Genomic DNA, 22901 nt, shown 5'->3' with positions numbered 1-22901 from the left:
AACAAATAGAATTCCAACATCCCGATATAATTGTCTTTTTGTTATACCCGACTATTTTTAATTAATAGTCATAAGTGTATTTACTTATCAATTTCTTTATATTTTTACTTTAACATTTTATGTTGTGACTTACTCTTCATACTTACATTAAATTGCTGAATAATATTTCATCACATGGATGTTTACCTTGTAAATGCATCATTTTCCCACTGTTAGACCTTTAAGATTGCTTCTCATTTTTAATATTGTAAGACTAAACATTTTCCATGTTTTAGATCATTCCCTTAAACATTGTTAGAAATCAGTCAAGTTCTGTTGGGGGTCTTTGGAGGGAACTTCAACTCCAGATCCTGCCCTGCAAGAAATTCTCTACTAAAGAACTGCAGTCGTTTCTTAAAAGATGCAGCATATTTTGCAAAAAATTTAGTAAATTAACTCAAATAATTTTATTTGGTCTCTTGGGGCTTTTTGTTTTTTGGTTTGTAAAATCTCTTTGTCTTCTCATTTGCATTTTTTTCTTTCTTTATTGGTTCTTTAATCACACTTTAAAATTGTATTGCACTATGGCTTATTTCCTACATAATTGTTTTTGTTCTTATACCACCCCTTAAGATCAATATACCCATTTAACAGATAAGCATTGATTATAGCATATGAGGATTGGTTCCCAAGATAGTCTGTATTCTAAACAGAGGGGACTACATAACTTATTTTCTTTTGTAGTTGCCTTAATGTCTTCTAAATGTGGTTCCTAAATATCCCTAGATAAATTCCCTGGATTAGGTTTATTGGAAAGGTACTTCCCTTACCCCCACACAAAAGAATCTCTTTCTTAAACCCATAGATTTTAGTTGCTAACTTCTTACCGTCTGGCTGAATGACTCTTAAGTGGCATAGTTTCAAAAATTTTGTAGGAGGGCGGCCAGGTGTCTCAGTTGGTTAGAGCATGTGCTCTTAGCAAGAAGGTTGCTGGTTCGATTCCTGCATGGGATGGTGGGCTGCACCCCCGCAACTAAGATTGAAGGACAACAACTTGACTTGGAGCTGATGGGTCCTGGAAAAAACATCGTTCCCCAAAAAAACACATTGTTCCCAATAAAGTTTTAAAAAAAATGTTTTGTAGGACTTGTCTTTTAACTAATTGACTTATGGCTTAATATGGAATATTTTGTTATTTCCCCATCAGCTGTTTCTGCACTAATCCCCCCACTTCAACCATCTGAACAATGAGTGGAAAAAGGAAAGTTTCATATAGGATAGTCCCTAAATGCAACCTCTTCCCCCCACCCCCAAAACTTTATTATGAACAATATTAAACATTACCCATATACCTACCATCTAAGTTCAACAATTAACATTTTGCCATATTTGCTTTATATGTATTTATATATATTTTTTTCTGAACCATGTGAAGTTGCAAACATCATTGAACTTCACCACTAAATACATCAGCATGTATCTCCTAGAAATATTCTTACAAATCTATAATATTGTTGTCTAATACAATTTAACATCCTGTTCAGTTTCAAAGTCCTCCATTTATTTTGTGTTTATCTTAACAGATATTCTTGAATCTCAAAGATTCCCTGTAAGAAAGCAATGCAGATAATCCATAATTAAGAAGCTTGGATCCTTCCCTGGCTTTTTAAACAAAGAACGGGATTTACCTTCCATCAAGTTGAACAAATCATTTTTTTGTACAAGTCTTTTTGTATCTCTTCTAAGAAAACACATGATAGTAATCACCCCTAAGAAGTTTTCCAGATAAAAGTTATATGTGTTTGGATTTCTAATATCCATGCCCTACCCCCAACAATAACTGATGAACTGATTTTACATCTTGATGGTAAGTTCTGGCTTTTCATGGTTAACTGATTTGGGGGTAATTTTCACAGCAACACATTAGAATTGGTATTCATACTCATAGATGAACAAAAAGCTCAAAGATTAAATGACTTACTAATAAGTAATAGGACTAGAATCTGAAGTAAGTTTTTTCCTGACTTAACATCATACTCTTTCCACCATATTATGTTTTGGACTTTTTCAAAGTGCCCAGACCCAACAGATGTAGATTGCTGCAAAATAAGTGGAACGCAACACCAACTTTTTTTTTTAAGATTTTGTTGGTGAATTGGGGGAGGGAACAACGTTGGGGAATCAGGGAAGGGGGACAGACAAGTTGTTGTCCTTTTGTTCTTCAGTCTAGTTGTGGAGGATGTTGCTTCACTGGCCTGTGTTGGTATTTTGATCATTGCGCTCTTCCCAACTGAGGCAGATCAGTCACTGGCCACTGGACGGCAGCTCACAGCGGCTCATGGCAGCACATGGTAGCTTACGGCAGCCCACTGCAGCCCCACTGCCTATGCTGTCCCTGGCCACTCATTGCAGCCCAGCTCCAGGATGAGCTATTGCTCACCATCTTAGCTGTAGAAGGTGCAGCGTCACTGGCCCATGTGGGATTTGAACTGGCAGCCCTGCTGCTCAGAGCTCACACTCCCAAGCCAACTCTTAACCAACGAGCCACTCAGCCGTCCCCTCAACATCAACTTTTAACAAAGGTCTTGCCAACCAAATTGCCCTTCCTTATCTTTTAGGTATTTACTTGAGAGGCAGTTTTCTTGCAGTTATACAAAAGTTTCTGTCTTTCCCAAACTTTTCAATAATTACAAATCTTTAATAACTCCCTCCCACATCCAGACCCTCTCACCAAACTATAAGTTCTTTGTTACTGCTGACTTCATAATGCCCTTTCCCTCCATTGCCTGGTCTAAGTAATTGATTTGCTGAACCACATGTTAGCTCAACTTATTATTTGTAAGTCAAACTATGGAAATAATGTGACCATAATTTCCAAAAGGTAAATGGTCATTTTAAAATTTCTCCTGCTCTACAATGTATAGTCTGCACTGTGCATTCATACAGGTATAATTCATGACTTAGGCTGATAGCATAGCATAAGAGAGCTCAGATTCAGATAGCTTAGATTCAAATCCCAGTGTGTGACTTTGGGCAAGATTCTTTCATCTAGATAAATTAGTTTTCTGTCTATGAAATGGGGATGAAAATATAATCCTCATAGTATTGTTTATAAGGATTAAATGAGTTAATACACCCGGAGGGCTTATTCTGGTACAGAACAAGTTGTTCCCCATCACCTCAACATTTTTTTTAAAAGATTTTATTGGGGAACTGGGGGAAGAGAACAGTGTTGGGGAATTGGGGAAGGGGAACAGCCAAGCTATTGTCCTTCAATCTTAGTTGTGGAGGGCGCAAAAAGCTCAGCTCCAAGTCCAGTCGCACCGCTCAGCTCAAGGTGCTGTGTTCAATTAGTTGCGGGTGGGCATAGCCACCATCCCACGCAAGAGTCGAACCAGCAGCCTTGTTAAGAGCACGCGCTCTATCCGCTGAGCCACCCGGGCGGCAGCTCAGCTAAGGTGCCGAGTTCAGACTTTAGTTGCAGGCAGGAGTAGTCCACCATCTTGAACAAGCAGCTTTGTTGTTAGGAGCATGTGCTCTCACCAGCAGAGCCATCCTGCCACCTGTTGGCAGCTCAGTGGCAGCTGAGCTCTGGCGCAGCTCACTGGTCCATGTGGGAGTCAAACTGGTGACCCTGTTGCTCAGAGCTCGCACTCTTGAGCAAGCTCTTAACCAACTGAGCCACTCAGCCAGCCTCTTAACATGTTTTTATAAGTCTTTAAAGAAGGAGCTCCTTTTGGAGTCTAGACTTAAGCCTCTCTCCTCCCCCAGTCCTTCCACCCAATCTAATGGATATAGGAAACGAACCTGGATTTATACTAAATAATTGTTTAAACTACCTGTAACCATAAACCTTATTTCTTCTAATCTTGATCTGGTTCCCTTGAAAAGATAGTAGCTATATGTGAAAATTTACATACAGGGTTTTCAGATGTCTGGTTCCAGCTTGACAATTTTGTTTTTGTGTATTCCTGTCATATATATGCTGACTCTAAGCAGTGGAGGTTTGTCTCATGCCCCTAAATTAAACAGCACTTCTTTTCTCCATTGTGTTGAGGGGTCATTCAAGGGTTGGTGCTCTGTCAATGGAAACACTTATCTTCTGCTTGGGTCAGAATCATCAGAGCAACACAAGCATTTATTCAGCACTGATCCAGGGGAACCGTTCATTTAGTCAAAGCAAGCATTCATATTCATTATTCTTAACAAAACCCAGGCTAATGTGAATATTTCTTGCTGTTCAAACACTTTGCTAATTATGTCTGCCATATAAAATGAAATGACACTTATAGTGACTTTAAGATAATTTAGAGTATGGATATTTGAAGCTCAGTTCATTTCACAAAGGAAATTTCCAACTTTTTCTGCTTTCCATTCTTTTGGCAATTATTTATAAGTCCAGATCCTGTGCCAAGTCCTATAATAGATGAGTAAGACATAGTCCATGCTCTTGAAGAGTTAACAGTAAAGACAGAAACATACCTTATTAATAAAATGCTATATGTTTTAATAAATGCTAAATGCTATAATAAAATGCCACAACAACTCTGATTTGTCAAATGGGGAAGTAGGGGTAATACTCTTCCTAGTTTACAGATTAGAAAATTGAGGCTCAGAAATAAGTGACTTTCTAAGGCCAAACACCTTTTTAATGGCAAGACTAGGTTTTCTATTGTATTTTACAAGTCCTTAATTCATATGATGGCAGGTGATCACAGTGAAAAAGCTCTTTCATTTACCAAATGTCATACATTTAGGAAACTACCTAGCAAAAGGCTGTATCTTCTGTGTGCCGGGCATTGTTCTAGGCATTGTGGATACAGCTGTGAGTGAGGCGTTCCCTTCATGGAACTTAGATTTTCACAAGAGGCAAAGGATAAGCAAATACATGATTGTGATGGTTGTCATAAAGCAAAAATAAGACAAGCTAAGGAAGTAGAAAGTGATGGCAGTAAGGAGAGGAAGAGGTGCTGTTTTAGATAAAATACTTAGGGAAGGCATCTTGAGGTAAAATTTGAACAGAGGCCTGAGGAAGCAAAGACATGATATTCATGCAACTATCTGGGGCGAGAGTATACCTTGCTGAGTGAAAAACAATGCGAAGGCCCTGAGATAAGAATGAGCTTGGCATATTCAAAGTACAGCAAGAAGGTGAGGATAACTGATTGGGGTGAGCCAGGAGCAAACAGAATGTAATCCAAGGTATCCAGTAGAACAACATGAATACTAGTTGAAAAATACAATTTACTTTAGCATTTCTACCAACGTGCAATACAGTAACTTTGGGCTCAAGCTATTTTTTTCCTGACTTGTAAGTACAGGTTAATTTGCAAGGAAGATGAAATGTATAGAAACAACTTATATTTGAGCAATGCTACAAAGGACTTTCATATATTATTTTGAGACAGGATTTTTTAAAATCCCATTTTTACAGATGAGAGCCATAAGGTTCAGAATATATGCATTTTGCCCAAGGTACATGAGACAGTATCAGAATCTAGATCTTCCGGAGCCAAATTTACCACCTTTTTCTGTACTCCCTTATTATTTAGACATAGTGAGAAGGCAACCATGTGAACCCTAGAGACAAGAAATTCAGGAAAAAGTTGTTTACCAGATCATTCATTGAGTAAACACTTTTTAAAAGCCTCCTTTGTGCCAGGTACTCTGCTAGGCTAGGAGTATAAAGATGATTATGACGATAGTTCTAGCTTCAAGGAACTTCCCTTATCTAATAAAGTACACAGATGAAAAGATGATAACTCAATGTGACAAAGGCTAGAGTAAAATACATATGAAGTAGTTGAAAGCACTTCACTAATCCATTAATTGGACAAGGATAGCACAGAACTTGGTACATACTAGTGTTAATTAAACAAGGAGGCCATCAGACAGGTAGGTCTAATGCTTTATCAGCCTATATAAGCAAACCTAAGCCTGTAAATGCCTCAAGATTAAGAAATCGAAACCTAAAGACAGACAATCACCAACAGCCAAGTTGGCTTTCCCAAATAATGCAACAGATTAAGCTATAGCTAATTAAATAATTTCCTTGCTTCGCTTCTGCCTCTTCTCTATAAAAGTCTTTCTCCGAGCTCTCATCGGTGGAGCACTTCTAGCCACTTCCAGTTTGACTTGCTCAATTCAAATCAATTTTTGCTCAAATAAAATCTTAAAAAGTGTAATATGCCTCATTAGGTACTGAGAATTTTATCTTACCTGTTTTTCTTTAATACTGAATAAGTTTGGGGGCTTTCTTTGAAACTTCCTTGCTGAAAATCACTCAGTGATTGATTATACTTTTGCTAATCTTTAGCTTACAAAAAGACTGTTTATGATCCGGTTCTACATCTCTAGCTTTATCTTCCACCTCACCCCACCCTACAATCATACCAAATTATACCACCTCTTCACGCCTTCCCATCTGCTGTTCCTTCGGCTGCAACATTCTCCTCATCCCCTTGTCTCTCTGACCAGCTCCTGTTCAGTTTAAGGATGATCCTCACAAAACATTCTGATTCAGTACCTCTATTATATAGCACAGATCACATGGTACTGTAATTGCCCATTTGTGCGTCTTGCCATCTAGGCTGAGCATCCGTGGGACAGTGATTATTTCTTATTCATAGATATTATTTTCCTGGGGCTTTCCCAGAACCAAGCAAAGATGAATAGGAGTCACAATGTCATTGAGCTACTAAATGTGCCCCATATTCTTCTAGGTTTGTTGAATTGAATTGTACACGAGTCTTGTAAAGTGAGAATGAGAGAGAGTGGGCTCCTTTGCACAGTTAATGGTGGCAGCTGTAAACAAGAACAGGAGCAGTTTCTGGGTGCCTGTTATTTCTAAATACCATCAGTATTCCCCCAAATTTTCTAAGCTAAAATCTTATCATCACTTCCTATTCCTTCTTCACTTGCTACCCTCCTCCCCGTCTAATCAGTCACTAAATCCTGTCAGTTCTACCTTTTAATGTCTGTGGAGCCTACTGGCATCTTGCCATTGTCATTGCTGAGTCTACAGTTCAGGCCCTCATTATTTCTCATCTGGAATGGATAGCTTCTGCCTGGTTGTCTTGCTTCCCATCTCTCCCACCCCTTATTCCACTTCTCATTTATCTTCCCCACTGTTGTCAGAGTGTGCTTTCCAAAGCAGATCTGATCCTGTCACAATTCTGATAAAAGCATCCTAGAGGACTCCATGACCTGCAAGAAAAAGTCCAAATTCTTTAGCATCCTCCGTCTTGCCCTGATTTCTCCTATTCAGCCTCACTCTAGCCCACCGGATAACACAGTTTCCTGAAATTATCACACTATTAAGCCTTTGTTTTTGCAGCTTCTATTTTTCAGGTGAACTGCCACTCGTTTTTCAAAACCCAACTCATAGGTGCCTTCCTGTGTCAGGAGGCATGCAAGGTGAGCTTCTGGAAAGAGGTTAATTATTTAAAAAATAAAGAAAACAAAGGCCAGAATTGTGTAAGATTTGGTAAATAACCTTTGTTAATGCACTTTATCTATTATAGTTGTTTGTTTATCTCTTTCTCTCAGGGTCAGTTAGCTCCTGAAGGACAAGAATTGTTTTGTGCTCATATCCCTAGTGTACAGCATAAGTACTCAATATATGTTTGTTAAATGAAGCAGGAATGGGGAGAGAACAAATGTTTACTGAGCATCTATTGTGAACCTATATGCTTTTCACATATTTCATTTCACTTCCTTCTCAAAACAACTTTTCGAGAAAAGTATTATTTGCTGACATGAAAATAGGCTCAGGTAAATAGTATTTTTCACGGCCACAGGCTTATAAGGGATGGAGCTAGAGTTAGAAGCTAAATCTGACTGATTCTGGACCTTTCCTCCATTGAGTGATTCTCAGCCAAGGGGCAATTTTGGTCCCGATTCTGCAGACATTTTTGCTTGTCACAACTGGGAAATGTTACTGGCATCTAGTGGGTAGAGGTCAGGAATGCTGCTAAACATCCTACAATGCATAGCAAACTCCCACAACAAAGAATTTTCTGACCCCAAATGCAAATAGGCTTGAAGTTGAGAAACCCTGCTCTGGACCATATTGACTCTGTTGAAAAGTAAATAACCAAACAAAATAAATGCGTCCATCAGGAAGCTGACCTGTCTAAAGAGAAGCCTTAGGAGCTTGCGGCCAGTTGTGAGCCACTGGCATCGGGAGGAAAAAAAAAAGACTTTTCTGTCCAGTCTCTGACCTGCTCCAAACTTATGTTGCTCTCTATTGCCATCTATCCTGTCTCCTGTCCATCTTTCTTCTCCACTTTTTCTTTTCCTCAGCTGACTCTAACTTAGCTTGGAGAAAGCAACCCAGAAAGCTCCCACGTTTTCAGACCTCTTTACTAATTAGAAGATAGACTTAGTATATAAGAAGCTGCAGGTTTCAAGTTGACAAGAACTCTAGAACCTGGGAACCCAGCCAAAAATGTCACTTTCTGAAACTGAAACAAAAAAATGGATGAGATTAATCACTGCGATAATCTTCCCAGGAAATAACCCACTTAAGAAATTCTGTGTGCTGCTGATAAGACTTGTCTGTTTCCTCATCTCAGCCAAGTCCAAGAATGTCTTCCCACGAGGGAAAGCATTTAAAATGTAACTTGTATGACATAAACTGTAATCTAGGAAATTTTAAAATGTTTGTCCCGGGGAACTGTTCTAATGGGGGGAGTTTTTAATGACTCATAAATGTAACTGCCTATAACTGTTAGGCAAGCTTTGCCCTTTTCCCCCTCTTAGCATAATAAACTCTAACAGGGAAGAACTGGGTTTATTTTATCAGAATCTCTGGCAGCAGAGGTGTAGATGAGTCATTGTTAGAAAAGGATAGGAATTAATGGTGCTGTGTGTATAGTGATGGAGGAGATCACAGAAGTACTATTCCTAGCAAAGTGATTCTTAATCAGGAATCCAAGAATTTTTGTTGCATGCAAAACTGTGTGTGTGTGTGTGTGTGTGTGTGCACGCGCACGCGCACGCACGCGTGTGTATATGAACTTTTTTGTGGACATGTCCGTAGCCTTCATCAAAGGGGTCCCTGGTCTCCAAAAAGTGAAGCCCACTGCCCCGCTGATTGAAATATAGTTAATGTGTCTACCATTGTCACCCCAATAAATTTTAATTAAAAAATATAAATATAGTTAATACGAACAATGAAATAGAAATAAGATAACCCAGGAAAGGCAAGGGAAGTGAGTTTCTCCTAGGAGAGAGAGATCTCCCTTTCAGAGTTAGATTTATTGATGTGCATGCACAAGGTCCCTTCATGTGTGAGCATGCAGTGGAAAGATGAGCTCTGAGCAAACATAAAGGCAGAATAGAATCTAGCCTCACAGGTACTGGAGAAAAGTTACAAAGGATGATGAGAGGATCTGGAGAGAATGCAGGAGTATGTGTATATGTGCATGTGCACTCGTGCATGTATGTGTGAAGGGAAAGGATGAATATTAAAGTGTTCTACATATACTAACATCAATGATGGTTTTGGATTCCACAGATGCCCTGAGGTAGCCAATAGTCGAGTAAAAGAAGGATTCTGTGAGGGTGAGTTGTAGGAAGCAGACTAGGCCATTAAGATGGAATCCTTCATTGTTTTACTCAAAGATCATTTCAGTTGTAAGTTACAGAAACCAACTTTAGCTAAAAGACAAAGAATACTCGGTAGGCAACAGCAGAGCAAAGAAGTCTGGGAATGTAAGAAATTGGGCAGTCTGGGGACTTGCACAGCAGGTGACCAGCTCCAGTGACCTCCAGTCTCTGGATATCAACATCTAGGCTCTGAATTTCCAAGGGTGAAGTTAATTGTCAGGACTCGTCCCAGAAAAAAGGAAACCATGAGCCAAGGAATCATCTCAGTTGGTATTGAAAGCAGTCATGATCATTCTTGGTTGGGGGTAGGTGTCATATCTTGAAAACAGTGGGAAATGAGTGTCTAAGTCTTCTGATTGCCAGTTACATATATACTGTGTGCCCTCAATGCACATTCGTAATTCCTTACTGTTTTAAAACCTAATTAATGTAGGTGGGTTGGGAGTGGGGTGGGGGAACTTTCAGGCAAAGGAAACAAAAAGTGCAGTGGCCCTCAGGTAGGATTTACTTGGAATCCCAGAAATAGAAAGAAGGCCTTTGTGACTTGAGAACAATTTGCAAAAAGTGGGGAGCAAAGGAAAGGCATTCACAGAACTTGTAGACTACATAAGGCGAGAAGTTCAGGATTTGTTCCCTGTGTTCAATAGAAAGCCACTGGAGGGCTTTAAAACAAATTAAATTTAAAAAATCACTCTGGCAACTCAGTGGGGAATGGGCTCTAGAAAGAACAGGTGGGAGGTTATTCCCCTAACTCAGATGAGAGACTGGTGGTAGTACTAGAGATGGTGAGAAGGGGGATGGGAGACTTGGCATGTATTTTTGTGTTTTGGAGGAAGAATTGACAGACTTGCTGATGGATTTGATGTTAGGGAGAAGAAAAGGGGAATCCAAAATGAATCCTAGGCTTTTGGCATGGGCGGCTAGGAGGAGAGTAATGCCTTTGAATGAGCTGTAAAGACTGAGGGAAAGAGTAGATTTAGGGAGGAAGACAGTTTCGAAGAGACCTGTCTAGTCTGAGATGTCAGATTTCTTAGTGGGAAAGTCACAGGGGCAGCCGGATATACATCTGGGAGTCAGTCAGTTACATAAAACCAGAGGCAGGGTGAGGTCTCTTGGGAGGGTACCCAAGACCAAGTCCTGAGTGCTCCCTCAGTAGGAAGTCTAGCTGCGCAGCAATGGGCAAAAGAAACAGGAAGTGGTCAGTTAGGTCAGAGAAACGCCTTTTTGTTTTTAAAACATTGGCTCTTAATTTATAGGTTCTACATGTACCACTTAGTTTATTTTGGATACTTGCTTTATTGTTTATGAATATAGTCTCAGATTCATCTAGTAAATGTCACACCATTCACAGCTCTGTACTTTTCCTTGCCTAAACCACCGGCAAAATCTTTCTAGCTTTTCTTTCTGTGTGATATAGGGGCTGGCAATAATTCACTGTTAACTGGGCCTGGAAGGAAGACCAATAAATCTCTCTCCGGGCCTGTAAATATTTGTATAAGGTCCATTAAATGTACTAAGTTGCTGTGGATAAACCAGGTACTTATAGGCAACTCTAATAAACCTCATGCAGAAAATCTACTTTGTTGTTTATTTGCAATAAAATTTTAATTTTTCAGTGTTAAACTAAAGCCTGCCCCAGCTCTCTTCTGGCATTTTGCATATTTCTGGGCTGGCTCTCTTTACCATCATTTAGCATACAACTTTATTTTAAAAGCCATCCAAGGAAAACATAAGCAGAAAGGTAAGCCTGCTGATTATATACAATATACACACCAACACACACACACACACACACACACACACACACACACACACACAGCCAACTAAACCATATGAACTGTATCTAGCTCTTTCTAATACGACTAACTATAATAAGCAATGAGTCTATCTGAGGACCCTAACTTTATTTTTTAATTAAAAATGCAGTTTTCCTCCTTTGTTACTGAATTGTAAGCCCAGTCTCTCTATTTAAGGGATATTGATCCTATGTATTTGAAACATTTTTCCTACTGCATCACTGGCCTTTTATGATTTCTGTATTTGTTGTTATTGTTACTAAGCATTCTCCAGCCCAACAATATATACATATATATTTTTAGTGCTTGTTTAGTTTCATTTTTTATGTTTAAATCTGTGGTCTTTATTTGGTATGATATAAAAAGTAGATATTTAATTTTATTTCAAATAGTTAGCTATTCAAAAATTAATCAGTTTTTTTCCTAGTTCACATTTCCCCTTATTATTTTTGCAGATTAGTTACATAAGAAAGTACTGATCAAAAGTTACACACTGGGGGGCCGGCCGAGTGGCTCAGCTGGTTGAGTGTGAGCTCAGAGCAACAGGGTCACCAGTTCAGTTCCCACATGGGCCAGTGAGCTGCGTACGAGCTGCCAACAGGTGGCAGGATGACTCAGCTAGTGAGAGCACATTCTCCTAACAACAAGGTTGCTGGTTAGATTCCCGCATGGGATGGTGGGCTACGCCCACCAGCAACTCAGGTTGAACACAGCACCTTGAGCTGAGCTGCCCTGAGCTGCCGATGGGTGGCTGTAGGGCAACTGGACTTGGAGCTGAGCTAGCTGCACCCTCCACAACTAAGATTGAAGGACAACAACTTGGCTGTTCCCCTTCACCAATTCCCCAATAAAATCTTAAAAAAAAAAATTGCACACTAGAGGCCCATGGTCATACCTAACCTATGGAAATATTTAGTTCAGATAATTTTTGAATTAGTTATCCACACATAAAAATCAAGAAATTTCATACAAAAATCTGGTTTTACAAATTCTCTTGAAAAATTAAAATATCTCTGGATTCACTTGCCCTCATGAAAAGAACGTGTAAGAGCTGGGAAGCTGTTGGCTCTTATATATATATATATATATATATATATATTTTTTAAAGATTTTTATTGGGGAATTGGTGAGATGGGAACAGTGCTGAGGAATTGGGGGAAAGGGAACAGACAAGTTGCTATCCTTTTGTTCTTCAGTCTAGTTGTGGAGGACGTTGCTTCACTGGCCCAAGTTGGCACCATCATTGTGCTCTTCCCGGGCGAGGCACATCAGTCGCCGGCTTCTGGACGGCCGCTCACTGCGGCTGCTGGCCGCTCACTGCGGCTGCTGGCCGCTCACTGCGGCTGCTGGCTACACACGGTAGCCCATGGCAACCCACTGCATTAGGTGTTGCAGCCTACGCCGTCGCCGGCGACTCACAGCAGCCCAGCTCCAGGTTGAGCTGTTGTTCAGCATCTTAGCTGTGGAGGGCAGTGTCACTGGCCCTCATATGTGGGATCTGAACCGGGGCCCTCTGGCGTCCCAAGCCAGTTCTTAACCATCGCGCCACTCAGCTGGCCCAGCTGTTGCCTCTTTCAGTCACAGAAGGTCTCCACCAGTCTGCTTCATTCATTTTTGTTGTCCTCTTGTAGGCTTAAGATTGTGATCACTACTCTTAAGTTTTGCATATTAATTTTGCAATTGAACACATTACAAGAGCTCTGATTAGTTCTTTTTTCAGTTTCTTTTCTTGATTTTTCAAGTAATTATATCATCATGCAAAAATTTTGATTTTGTATTCTTTTCCAATATGTATACTTTCTAATTTTTTTCTCACCTTATTACACTTTGATAAAACTTCCTAATCATTTTGAATAATGGTCATGATAGTCAACATCTTTATATTATACCGGATTTTAATAGCAATGCCCCTAATGATTGGCTTTTAAGTATGAAGTAAACCTTCTTGCATTCTGTCAAAGAGGTATACTTTTATAGCTTACTGATGTTTTGACTTTTTATTAATATCAGTAAAATGTGTTGAATTTGATCAAATGACTTTTAAGCATCTACTGATATTATCCTGGGGCTTTTCTTGAATCTAATACATTATAATAGGAGATTTTCTAATGTCAAACCACGTGTGTATTTTTATTATAAATTCTAACAATACCTGATATGCCCTAATAATATACCTTTTAGTGTAATTTCCTATTTTTAAAGAATCAGTTGCATCTTTTTTAATAAATAAGATTCATTCATCGTAATCTTCCTCTCTTTCTCTTTTTGGTGTTTTGTCAGGTTTTTTTCTTAAAATGTACTTTATATAATATTCCTACTGCTGCCCATGCTTAATTTTTTGTACTGCATTAACTGGTATACTCTGTAAATCTTTAAAAAGTTAATTTTTTATTTATATATTTCCTAATTGAGATTTCTTTCTTTCGAATTTTTATGTGAAATAATTATATGTACAGAATAGTATATAACATGTATTTGTACAATTTAAAGGAAAATAATAAAACAAACACCCATGTAGCCACCATTGGCCTAAAAAATAGAACCTCGGCAATTCCGAGAAGTTGTTTCCAAGGGCACCTCTCTACTTCTTCCCCAAGTAAAACCACTATTCTGAATTCTGAGTTAATGTACCCCCACTTTTTCTTATAGTTTTACCTCTTGGGTGTGTATCCTTAAACAACATGTTGTTTAGATTGGCTGTGTTTGATCTTTCCATGTGTGGAATTACACTGTATTTTTATGATACCCCTTTGTCCAATACCTATGTGTGTGCAAGTAATCCATGCTGAAGTGTGTACCTGCAACGCACTCATCTTCGCTGCCATGCCATTTACCATCACACAAATGTATTATCTGTTCTGCTACTGAATGACAATTTTGCATTTAAGTTTGCAAAGGAGAAGTCTGTGATTTCTCAGTATAAATAACCTGTTTGTTTTGTTTTCTACTTGGATGGCTATCAGCCCTTTTTCTTTATTTTTGACATTCAATCTTTGCTAGACTATATCCAAGTGAAGTTATTTTATTGAATTTACCTGGTAGTCCGTATATTGGTCCCTTTATTTCTATATCTGGCAATTTTTCCTCATGTTCTTTTCCTTATAGAAGAAAAGCATGCTTGTCCAGCATAAGAAATGATAGATGTTTTGTTAGAGATGATGTGTCCCTCTTAAAGTCTTTCAGTCTCAGTGTAGGAAACAGTTTACATTTTCTTGACTTTAATCATCTTAGAAATCTCATGGTGTGAGGGGTGAGAAGTGAGGTGGCCAAATGCAGGCAGTCTCACCTCTGGCTGAAGGGCTCCCTCTGTGATTGTTGTGGCAACTGAAGATCACAGGGCAGCCATACCCTTCCAACCACTATGGCGGCCTTCACCAAGAGCAAACCTCATAGCACTTCTGCTCCATTCTTGTGCTTTCTGTGCTGTGAACAAGACTTGAGCACGCCATCAGCCATCTGCCCCTCCTTGAGAACTCCAGCACCTGTCCTCTGCTCAAGGCAGTGACAGGGTTTGAATTTGGCACCACCCTCCACAGAATGATAGTTTTACAAGGCTTACTCCTCCCTGATTTGTGTCATATTGAGGCGTGGAGTGTTTGTCCTCTTCTGTCCCGGAGGTTATTTCATCTGGGAATTATGCAGGCAGGATGTTAAATGCATTGACTCAGATTGTCATTTTGGACTAGAAACATTATTTTACTTGTACTGACTTCCAAATTGAAAAGTAGGTTTCTGGTACATTTGTGAGGTCTCTTAGAGCCTGGTGAAGAGGGCAGAGATGTATAGACATTTTCTGTTTTCCAATCCATACCTTATTGAGCAGGTTACAAGGGAAACTTGCCTGAAGGCCACCTGGAATTTACAGTCACCTGGGAGATACGCATTTATTTCTAATGTTGAATTAGATAGGCTTTTCCTCTTAGCTTCTGGACAACAGAAAGGGAGGCCAACCAATTGCCAGGCATATTATGATAGGGAGAAATATGTGGGATAGGAGGTTGGACAATGTCCTTAATATTCTTCCTTTCCAGCAATTCAATGCCTAGTGTTTGTTTATTTGTTTTTGCTGTTAAGGAGACTCATCTCTCTAATCCTTGAACCCTGAGATATTTGTTCAATGTCACCTAAGGCTTTTTAGTACGTGTTTGAAGGACGGAGCAGTCTTGTGATCACATAGATATTTTTATTGTTTTAAGAGCCTAACAAATCAGAGATGCCTTACCTTTGGGGAGATCACTAGTTAAATTCCCCTATGGGCCTGAAGTCCCCATAATACTCATCATGCAGTTAAGATTTTTCCCATTTCTCCTGGGAAATGAATAGGAATAGTGAACTATGACTTTGTTGATTCTTATGTGCACCTTTCCAAGAGAAGATAAATTACACATATTATAAGAGGGGGTGAAAACACATAGCGATTATGACATTCTTGTAAGAAAGGGCTCTTTGTTCTTTGCTTGCTGCATAATGTATCCATTAGAACAGACCCGTGCATTCAGCTGGCCTAAAATGTCAGTGAATTATGATCGGGAGTCTCTAGCTTATCATTCTTGCTATTGGGAAGATAATTAAAAGTGAGAATATTTCCCTTTGAGAGTTATCTTTCATGCTCATGGATGTGGCCTGGGTTCCCTTTTCCTTGTGAGGATAGTGTTAGCGGAGGGTAGGAAAGGTGGTCTTAAAGTTCTCAGATATTTGAAAAGGAAACTACATCTCCAGCCAAGAATATAGAAACTACACATTTTACAATCAAGTGTTTCTTGGTTGGAGAAAGGGGACAGTAAAATAATTCCTTGATTCTTTTACACCTGTTGCCATCCTGAAACTCTCATCTCTTTGCCTTTAACACCATCCAAGTGGGCCCAAGTGAGGATTAGATAATCCTCTCTTATCTAATCTAAAGGAGGGTTACATTTGATAAATCTGATCTTATCAAATTTAGGTTTGTACAAGACGCAGAGAGACAGACACAGGCCAAACGGACTTGACTCTCTCTGTTTTAATTTCTTTTTTCTCATTGAACACAATACTAAGCAATATTCAGGCCTAGCCCATGCCACTTCTGGCCCTGTGCAGAAGGTAAGATTCTTCCATTGTCCAAAACATCCCGAAGCCCAAAGCTGGGTGTAGGGGGTGCCCACAGTAAAGCCTCAGAGAGCAGCCAGTGGGCTGTGGAGGAGGGTGGGAACTAGCTTGACCTTTTATAACTTTCCCAAGAGCAGGAAGTCTGGATCAGTGGTGTCAGTCAATTGTAACTTCCTTAGTTATTTAATGATTCTATGCTTCGGTTTCCTCCTCTATAAAATGGTGATAAAAATAGAATGTATTTCCAGGGATGTTGTGAGGATTAAACGTGTGCTCTTAGAACAGTTTCTTGGTCAGAGTTAATACTTAGTCAATACTAATTTTTCATGATATTATTACCTTATTTGGATCATTGAGGGGCAAATGTCTCCCTATTCTTTAATAGAAGTATTTAAAAATCAAATAACTTGATTTCTAAAGATGACTTTAATGGAAAATTGAAGGTATCTTACATGTCTTCCCTTGTTGCAGATTATAACCTGTTTTCTGGGTGGGGACACCCAGAGCCCTATCTACTTTGCTTAAGAACAATAGACAATACTCACGAAGTCTCTTAACCCGATCCACTTCCCCTGAGAGAGAACACTGTTCCATAGTGATGACTGTGGATCTCAACTCTATCACGGGTTCTTCTCAAGAGACTCCTGAAAACACTTGTTTTATAGCAAAGATGCCTTCCAGCAAGATTGACTATAAAAAGAATTCTCTCTCCCATTGACTTGTATTATAAAATTAGAGATGATCACATGGAAAATATCCCAATTGGTTTGACAAAAAGCATAGTTAAAACAAAAGTGAGAATGTGTTTGTTTTTATTCCACAACCAAATTGTAAGGTCTTTAAAGAGAAGGGGGCTGGGACTCCTATTTCATAGCTCATAAAGAGTTAGTACAGTACAAGAGGGTTCCCTTTTCTCTACATTCTTTCCAGCTCTTATTATTTGTTGACTTATGAATGATAGCTCGTACAGTGCTGCTGGTGGGATTGTAAATTGGTGCAATCACTGTGAAAGATAGTATGGAAGTTCCCCCCAAAATTAAAACTAGAACCACCATACAATCCAGCAATCCCTCTTCTGGGTATTTAGCCAAAGAAAACAAAAGCACTAATTTGAAAAAATATATGCACGTTATGTTCATTGCAGCATTATTTACAATAGCCAAGATATGGAAGCAATGTAAATGTCCATCAATGGATGAATGGATAAAGAAGAAGTGGTAGATGGATACAATGGAATATTACTCAGCTATAAAAAAGAAAGAAAGAAAGAAAGAAAGAAATCTTGCCACGTGTGACAATGTGAATGGGCCTGGAGGGTATTATGCTGAATGAAATAAGTCAGACAGAGAAAGACAAATACCATATGATTTCACTTATATGTACAATTTGAAAAAGCAAATAAATACACAAAACAGAATCAGACCCATAGATATACAGAACTAACTGATGGTTGCCAAAGGGAGGGGGTTGGAGAGTGGAAGTAAAAGAAAATAGAGGAGTTTTTGCAGGACCTTCAAATGTTGTAGGCACAGTAATTGTTGACGTGGATTGGCCAGGTCTTTATAGTAGAAACAAAACTTTTGGAAACTTTTAAAACAAGCCGTGGAATTCTTTTTGCAAACAGAATATTATTCAAAAACTTAATATATGAAGAGATAAAAAGAGAAGTGCACAGATGAGAGTGGAGGAGAGGAGTCTCACTCTCCTGGCCCTGCTTCTCAGACATGGTCATGAAGGTACCCTTAGTGCTTTGGGGACACAATGATAATGCCTCCGAGACAGCGTGATCCAGAGCCTGTGTGATTCAAGATGAAGCTCCCGGGGCTAGGACACCAAGTGACAGAACTACGTCTATACCACAGTTTACCAATAGATGTCACTATATGCCATATTATTGTACATATGGTCTCCCACTGGAATTGCCCTTGAATTTTTAAATTCTGGGCCTGCAGACTCCTGGGAATCCCTGGATTTATTGGGGGTGGGGGTAGGGGGTGGGGGGAGGAGAGGATGACAAAAAAGCTATGAGAACTTTCAAAACTGTGTTTTAATCATGATGAAAAAATTTTGAAAGTTATTTTATCAGGTATAATGGCAAAACTCTTAGTTGAAATTCATTTTTATAGAAAAAACCAGGTGTTTCTTAAACTGAATTCCCCAGATGAGAAGTAGTGTTAGTGGGACTTTAGGGAGCCCCATCTTCTTTTCAATCAGCAAAGCCCCTTTCTTTGCTTCACATGCTTTAAATGGTTAAAGAGCATGACTGGTTTGAAGTCAGATAGAAGTGGGCTTGAATTCTGGCTCTGTGGTTAGCTGTGTGATCTTGAGCACGTTCCTTAATGTCTTCTAGCTTCAGTTTCAACTGTGCAACATAACAGCATTGATCACATGGTGTCGCAAGGATGAAATGAGAAGATATATGAAAACACAAAGATTAACTGTCATTATTAGCTATGATTATTTCACTTGATGAAAGTATTTTTATAGTTAAAATCGTTTGAAAACTGAATAGTCCAAGCTGTTATCTCAAAGATGTGGGAACGGAGACTTAAGAGGCTAAGTGATTTGGTTCTCTGATTAAGTTTAACGATTTCATAACACAATTACAATTATTTATGTAAAACAAGACATGCTCACGCTAATCTTTCCCAGGTATGTTCCTCCCCACTTGGGGGAACTTGATATGTCAACATTTGAATTTATATAACTGATCAAATGCGAAACAATCCTTCACCTAATGATTTAACATGCCAAATAATTCAGTATATTTTTAATTTTTAATTTTATGCTTCTTTTTTCTGTTTACAAAAGTAATCCAGAACAGGTTTGCAAACTTTCAACAAATGACATGCTTAAGTAATGATTCTGTTGATGAAGTAAAAACATCGTTTAATAAATAAATGTAGATGATTTCATAACTTTTCAGCCACAGATTTAATGCTTTAATTGATTCATTGAGTAGGCAAATATTTTGGTTGGGGACTTACACATTCGCTGTGTCCGCTGCCAAGCGGAGGCATTAATGAAATCGGGATTCATGGATCTGTGGCCGTATGAGATTGGTTGCTTTGATAATTAACTGGAAAAATAAATAATTCAGTGTTGTGGGTCTCTCCTCATTTGTAATGTAAAATTAGTTTTATCTTTCTATGAAAATCCCTTGTACACTAGCACTTAACTTCTATTTCCCTAAATTCCCAAGGTTTCCAAATAGTTATTTTTAAGGAAATATAATTGTATTATGATAGGATCCCATTGCTCTAATATCCAGAGTCAGAGAAACCTCAGGGTCACGGGACCAACTGCTCAAGGACTAGTTTGATTATACTCATAAAGTTTTGGCTATTTTGAGTGTTGTCCATGGGAGTCAGGGCGAGGCAGAGAGGCTATTAGAATCACTGTCACCAGTCCCTTATAAAAGCGCCTTGGACTTCTGGGGGGCGGGTTACCCTGAAGGCTCTAGCTGCCGCTGCACACAGAGGGTGCGGGTGGTCGTGCCCAGGTGAAAAAGCTGATTGGGTGCTGGGTTCAGTGACACCTGCTGACTTAAACCACTAAGCATGGGAGTCAGGATCTAGGGGCCTCGACACTTTGGGGGTCATGAAAATGTTTTAATTTACTTTGAAATCAAAAGAGAAAACGAATATAGTAATCAATCCAGCCTAGATTACTTTTGTCTTTATACTAACAATTGTGAAATATAAATTTTTGTTGTTGTTGTTGTTGTTTTGTGTGTGCAAATGGGCCCACAAAAGCCGAAGTGCCTAGAACTTTGAGTTCTACTTCCAAATTTGGAGTCCTAAATTTACCATATGAGGAGAGGAAGAGGAGGGAGAAAGTTGGAGGAAAAGGATCCCTGCCCTAAGGGCAAACACCGGCCTGGGACTGAGAGGAAGATGAGTAAAAAAGTCTTGGCTCTTCGAGGCTGGGCCTGGCTGTACAGGAGGTGGTGGGAGTGCATGAACTATTCTAAATTACAGAACTGGTGGTACCAAGACCATCCTGACCTCAAAGCACCAAGCTCCTAGCCTGTCACCTGCCTCCCAAATCTTCATAAATGGACAGTTTTACTCCCCTTGTTGTGGTCTCTAAAACATCCTGTGGTCTGTACAATATCACAGGTCTAGACTGGTAAACACAGGGTGAGTGCACTGGGTGCTTCCGCTCATCCAGGCCTAGGGGACTATGCTTCAGGCAGACTAGTAGCTTGACGCCTCTTTTCCCTCCTCAGGAAGTTGCCACTGGAGGAGCTCTGAGATGTCTAAGTGGGTATCTTCACCTAGACATCAGAGGATACAGAAGACCGTCCACTGGATGAAGAGCAGATCTTGATGGTTAACTCAGAGGAACTCTTCCAGTGGACAAGAGGGTAAGATTTGCTTCTGGCCTGTGACTCTTTCCAGACAGTACACTGTGGTCTGATGCCCCTGGACCCTTTAGCCTGGCCTCCTGGGGATGGTTCCTATATCCTCTGGGCTACAGATCCACAGCCTGGGGCCTTCGAGGGCTTTCTTCCAGGAGGGGAGGGGAGTGGGGCATGGTAGGTCTTGCGGGGAGGAGGCGGCTTGCAAGGGTGAGGAATGAAGTGGAGGCTGTGACCACCAGGAGGCACTGATCTGCCCCCAGCAGCCCCTCCTACTCTGGAAAACACCAGGACTCCCCCGGAGCAGGGCTAACAGGCTCCCCCCATCCTGTCAGGATCCAAGGATTAGGTGAGGGTTTTGGATATTTGACTGTTGGGTGCCTCGCGCCCTGAAGACACCAAGACTCCTCTTCCTCTGCGGCCTCTCCTTGGTCCCTTCACTAGGCTGACTCTGGTGGGAAGCAGGGGAGGTGCCACTATCACATTCATTTCTACATTCATTGATGGTTTCATCTTTCAGCCTTTATGGGGCCAGGCTTTGGGACACAGATGAGTAATACATGATTCCAGCCTGTAAGAAGCTCAGAGATGGGTGGGGGAGACCAAATGCAAAGGCTATTGGCACACAGTGACAAATGCTGGGGTAGAGTTCTGCCCAGGAGGTGGCAGGGCTTTGGCAGGGGCAGAGCAGGGTGGACCTCTCTAATAAAGTGAGTCTTCAAGGGCCGGCAGGAGGGAGCCAAGTGAGGAGGCCAGGAAGGACACGTGCGGCCCTGGTGCCATAAAACAAGGAGTGTTGGGGACTGCCAGTGTTTGATAAGGTGTGAGCTGAGGGTACCAGACAGGACACGGAGAGAAATAAGCGGGAGAGAGGCAGGGCTTCAGGTTATGCCCGAGAGCCAGGCTCCCCTCACTAATAGGGGGAGTTATTGCAAGATTTCCTCAATGGAGAGACACAATCAGATTTAAATTATACAAAGATTGAGTCTGGGAGAAAGGAGGAGACGGGAGCTGGATGCAAGGAAGCCTGTTAGAAGGCACTTATAAGTAGGAAATGATGAGAAGCTAAGATAGATGAGAAGCTTCCCTTTCTGCTTCTCAGCCATCTGGGGCAGGCAGTCTGTGGTTTCCAGAGTTCAAGGAGCGGAGCTCTCAGTCTCAGGGTGAGGAGTCAGGAATGGAAAGAGCATCCTAATCCCCATTGCTCCTCTTGTTTTTCCAGCCCCTAAAAGGTGGGTGGGCTGGACCAGATCTTGCTCCAGGGTGGCCCTGGTGTTGGGCTCTGGGTAAAGCCAACATGTGGGGGTGGAACGGAGAGCCCAGGAGGACTAAGATAGCCTGAAACACAGGGGGAATTAATAGGTGGCAGTAGCATTAAGAAAACTTAGGGCCAAAGGAAGAAAGGGGGTTGATCCCAGTGCTTCCCCAACTCAGAGACTTTCCAAAGGGAGGAGAACAGAATGGGGCATGAAGCTGATAAGAGCAGCCTTAAAGGGAACGTGAAACTCGTCCCATGTCTCAACACGAGGCAATGAAAGCAACGAGGAGATTGCTGACTGTCTATGGAAGGATCCTGCGCTAAGGAAATGGAGCTTGAGAAGATGAGAGAAAACCAGTCACTTTTCCCCGGGGAATGCTGGTCTTATCAGCAAGCTTTGAATGTTATGTGGCTTAGCCCCCCACTCACCCCCCAACCTCCTCCCCCCGCCCCCAGCTCCAGTGGTTGCTGCTGTGCAACCAGGAAAAGCAGGCCCCATGGGTACAACTGATGCTACAGGAGGCAGCTAGGGTTGCATCTCAGGACCATAAACACCGAGGATGTGGGGCACTACCAGCCCTGATCTGATTTCAGGCCTCGAGCTCTACCCGGGGCTGCATCCTCCAAGCCCGAGGTGAGTAGGAGGCCAGAGGCCTGGATGTTCCAGATCTTTCTCATGTCCCTGTGGCTCTGGGGCACCCTGCAGCGATGGTGCACACACACACACGCACGCACGCACGCACACACACACGCACGCACGCACGCACGCACGCACACACACACGCACGCACGCACACACACACACACA

At 40.7% G+C, this 22901-nt stretch overlaps 2 protein-coding genes across 2 annotated transcripts in view; both read left to right on the top strand.

Annotated features, from left to right (window-relative positions):
* The first annotated feature begins 1810 nt into the window (after nt 1–1810).
* The window catches only part of SLAMF9 (SLAM family member 9), an 85033-nt gene continuing 63942 nt past the window's right edge, over nt 1811–22901 (top strand). Inside the window, exons 1-2 of the mRNA XM_019649783.1 lie at nt 1811–1846; nt 20704–20841. The gene's annotated coding sequence lies outside the window, so the exon portion shown is untranslated. The remainder of the gene's footprint in view (nt 1847–20703; nt 20842–22901) is intronic.
* Nucleotides 22654–22901, top strand: part of FCRL6 (Fc receptor like 6) — a 34871-nt gene continuing 34623 nt past the window's right edge. Inside the window, 1 exon segment of the mRNA XM_019649610.1 lies at nt 22654–22727. Within this exon segment, the coding sequence (XP_019505155.1) occupies nt 22654–22727 (74 nt within the window).

Source organism: Hipposideros armiger, unplaced genomic scaffold (genome assembly GCF_001890085.2).
Source record: "Hipposideros armiger isolate ML-2016 unplaced genomic scaffold, ASM189008v1 scaffold_134, whole genome shotgun sequence".
Classification (NCBI taxonomy): Eukaryota; Metazoa; Chordata; class Mammalia; order Chiroptera; family Hipposideridae; genus Hipposideros; species Hipposideros armiger.
The sequence above is the reverse complement of the archived record's forward strand: the minus strand, read 5'-3'. Positions and strand labels throughout refer to the sequence as shown.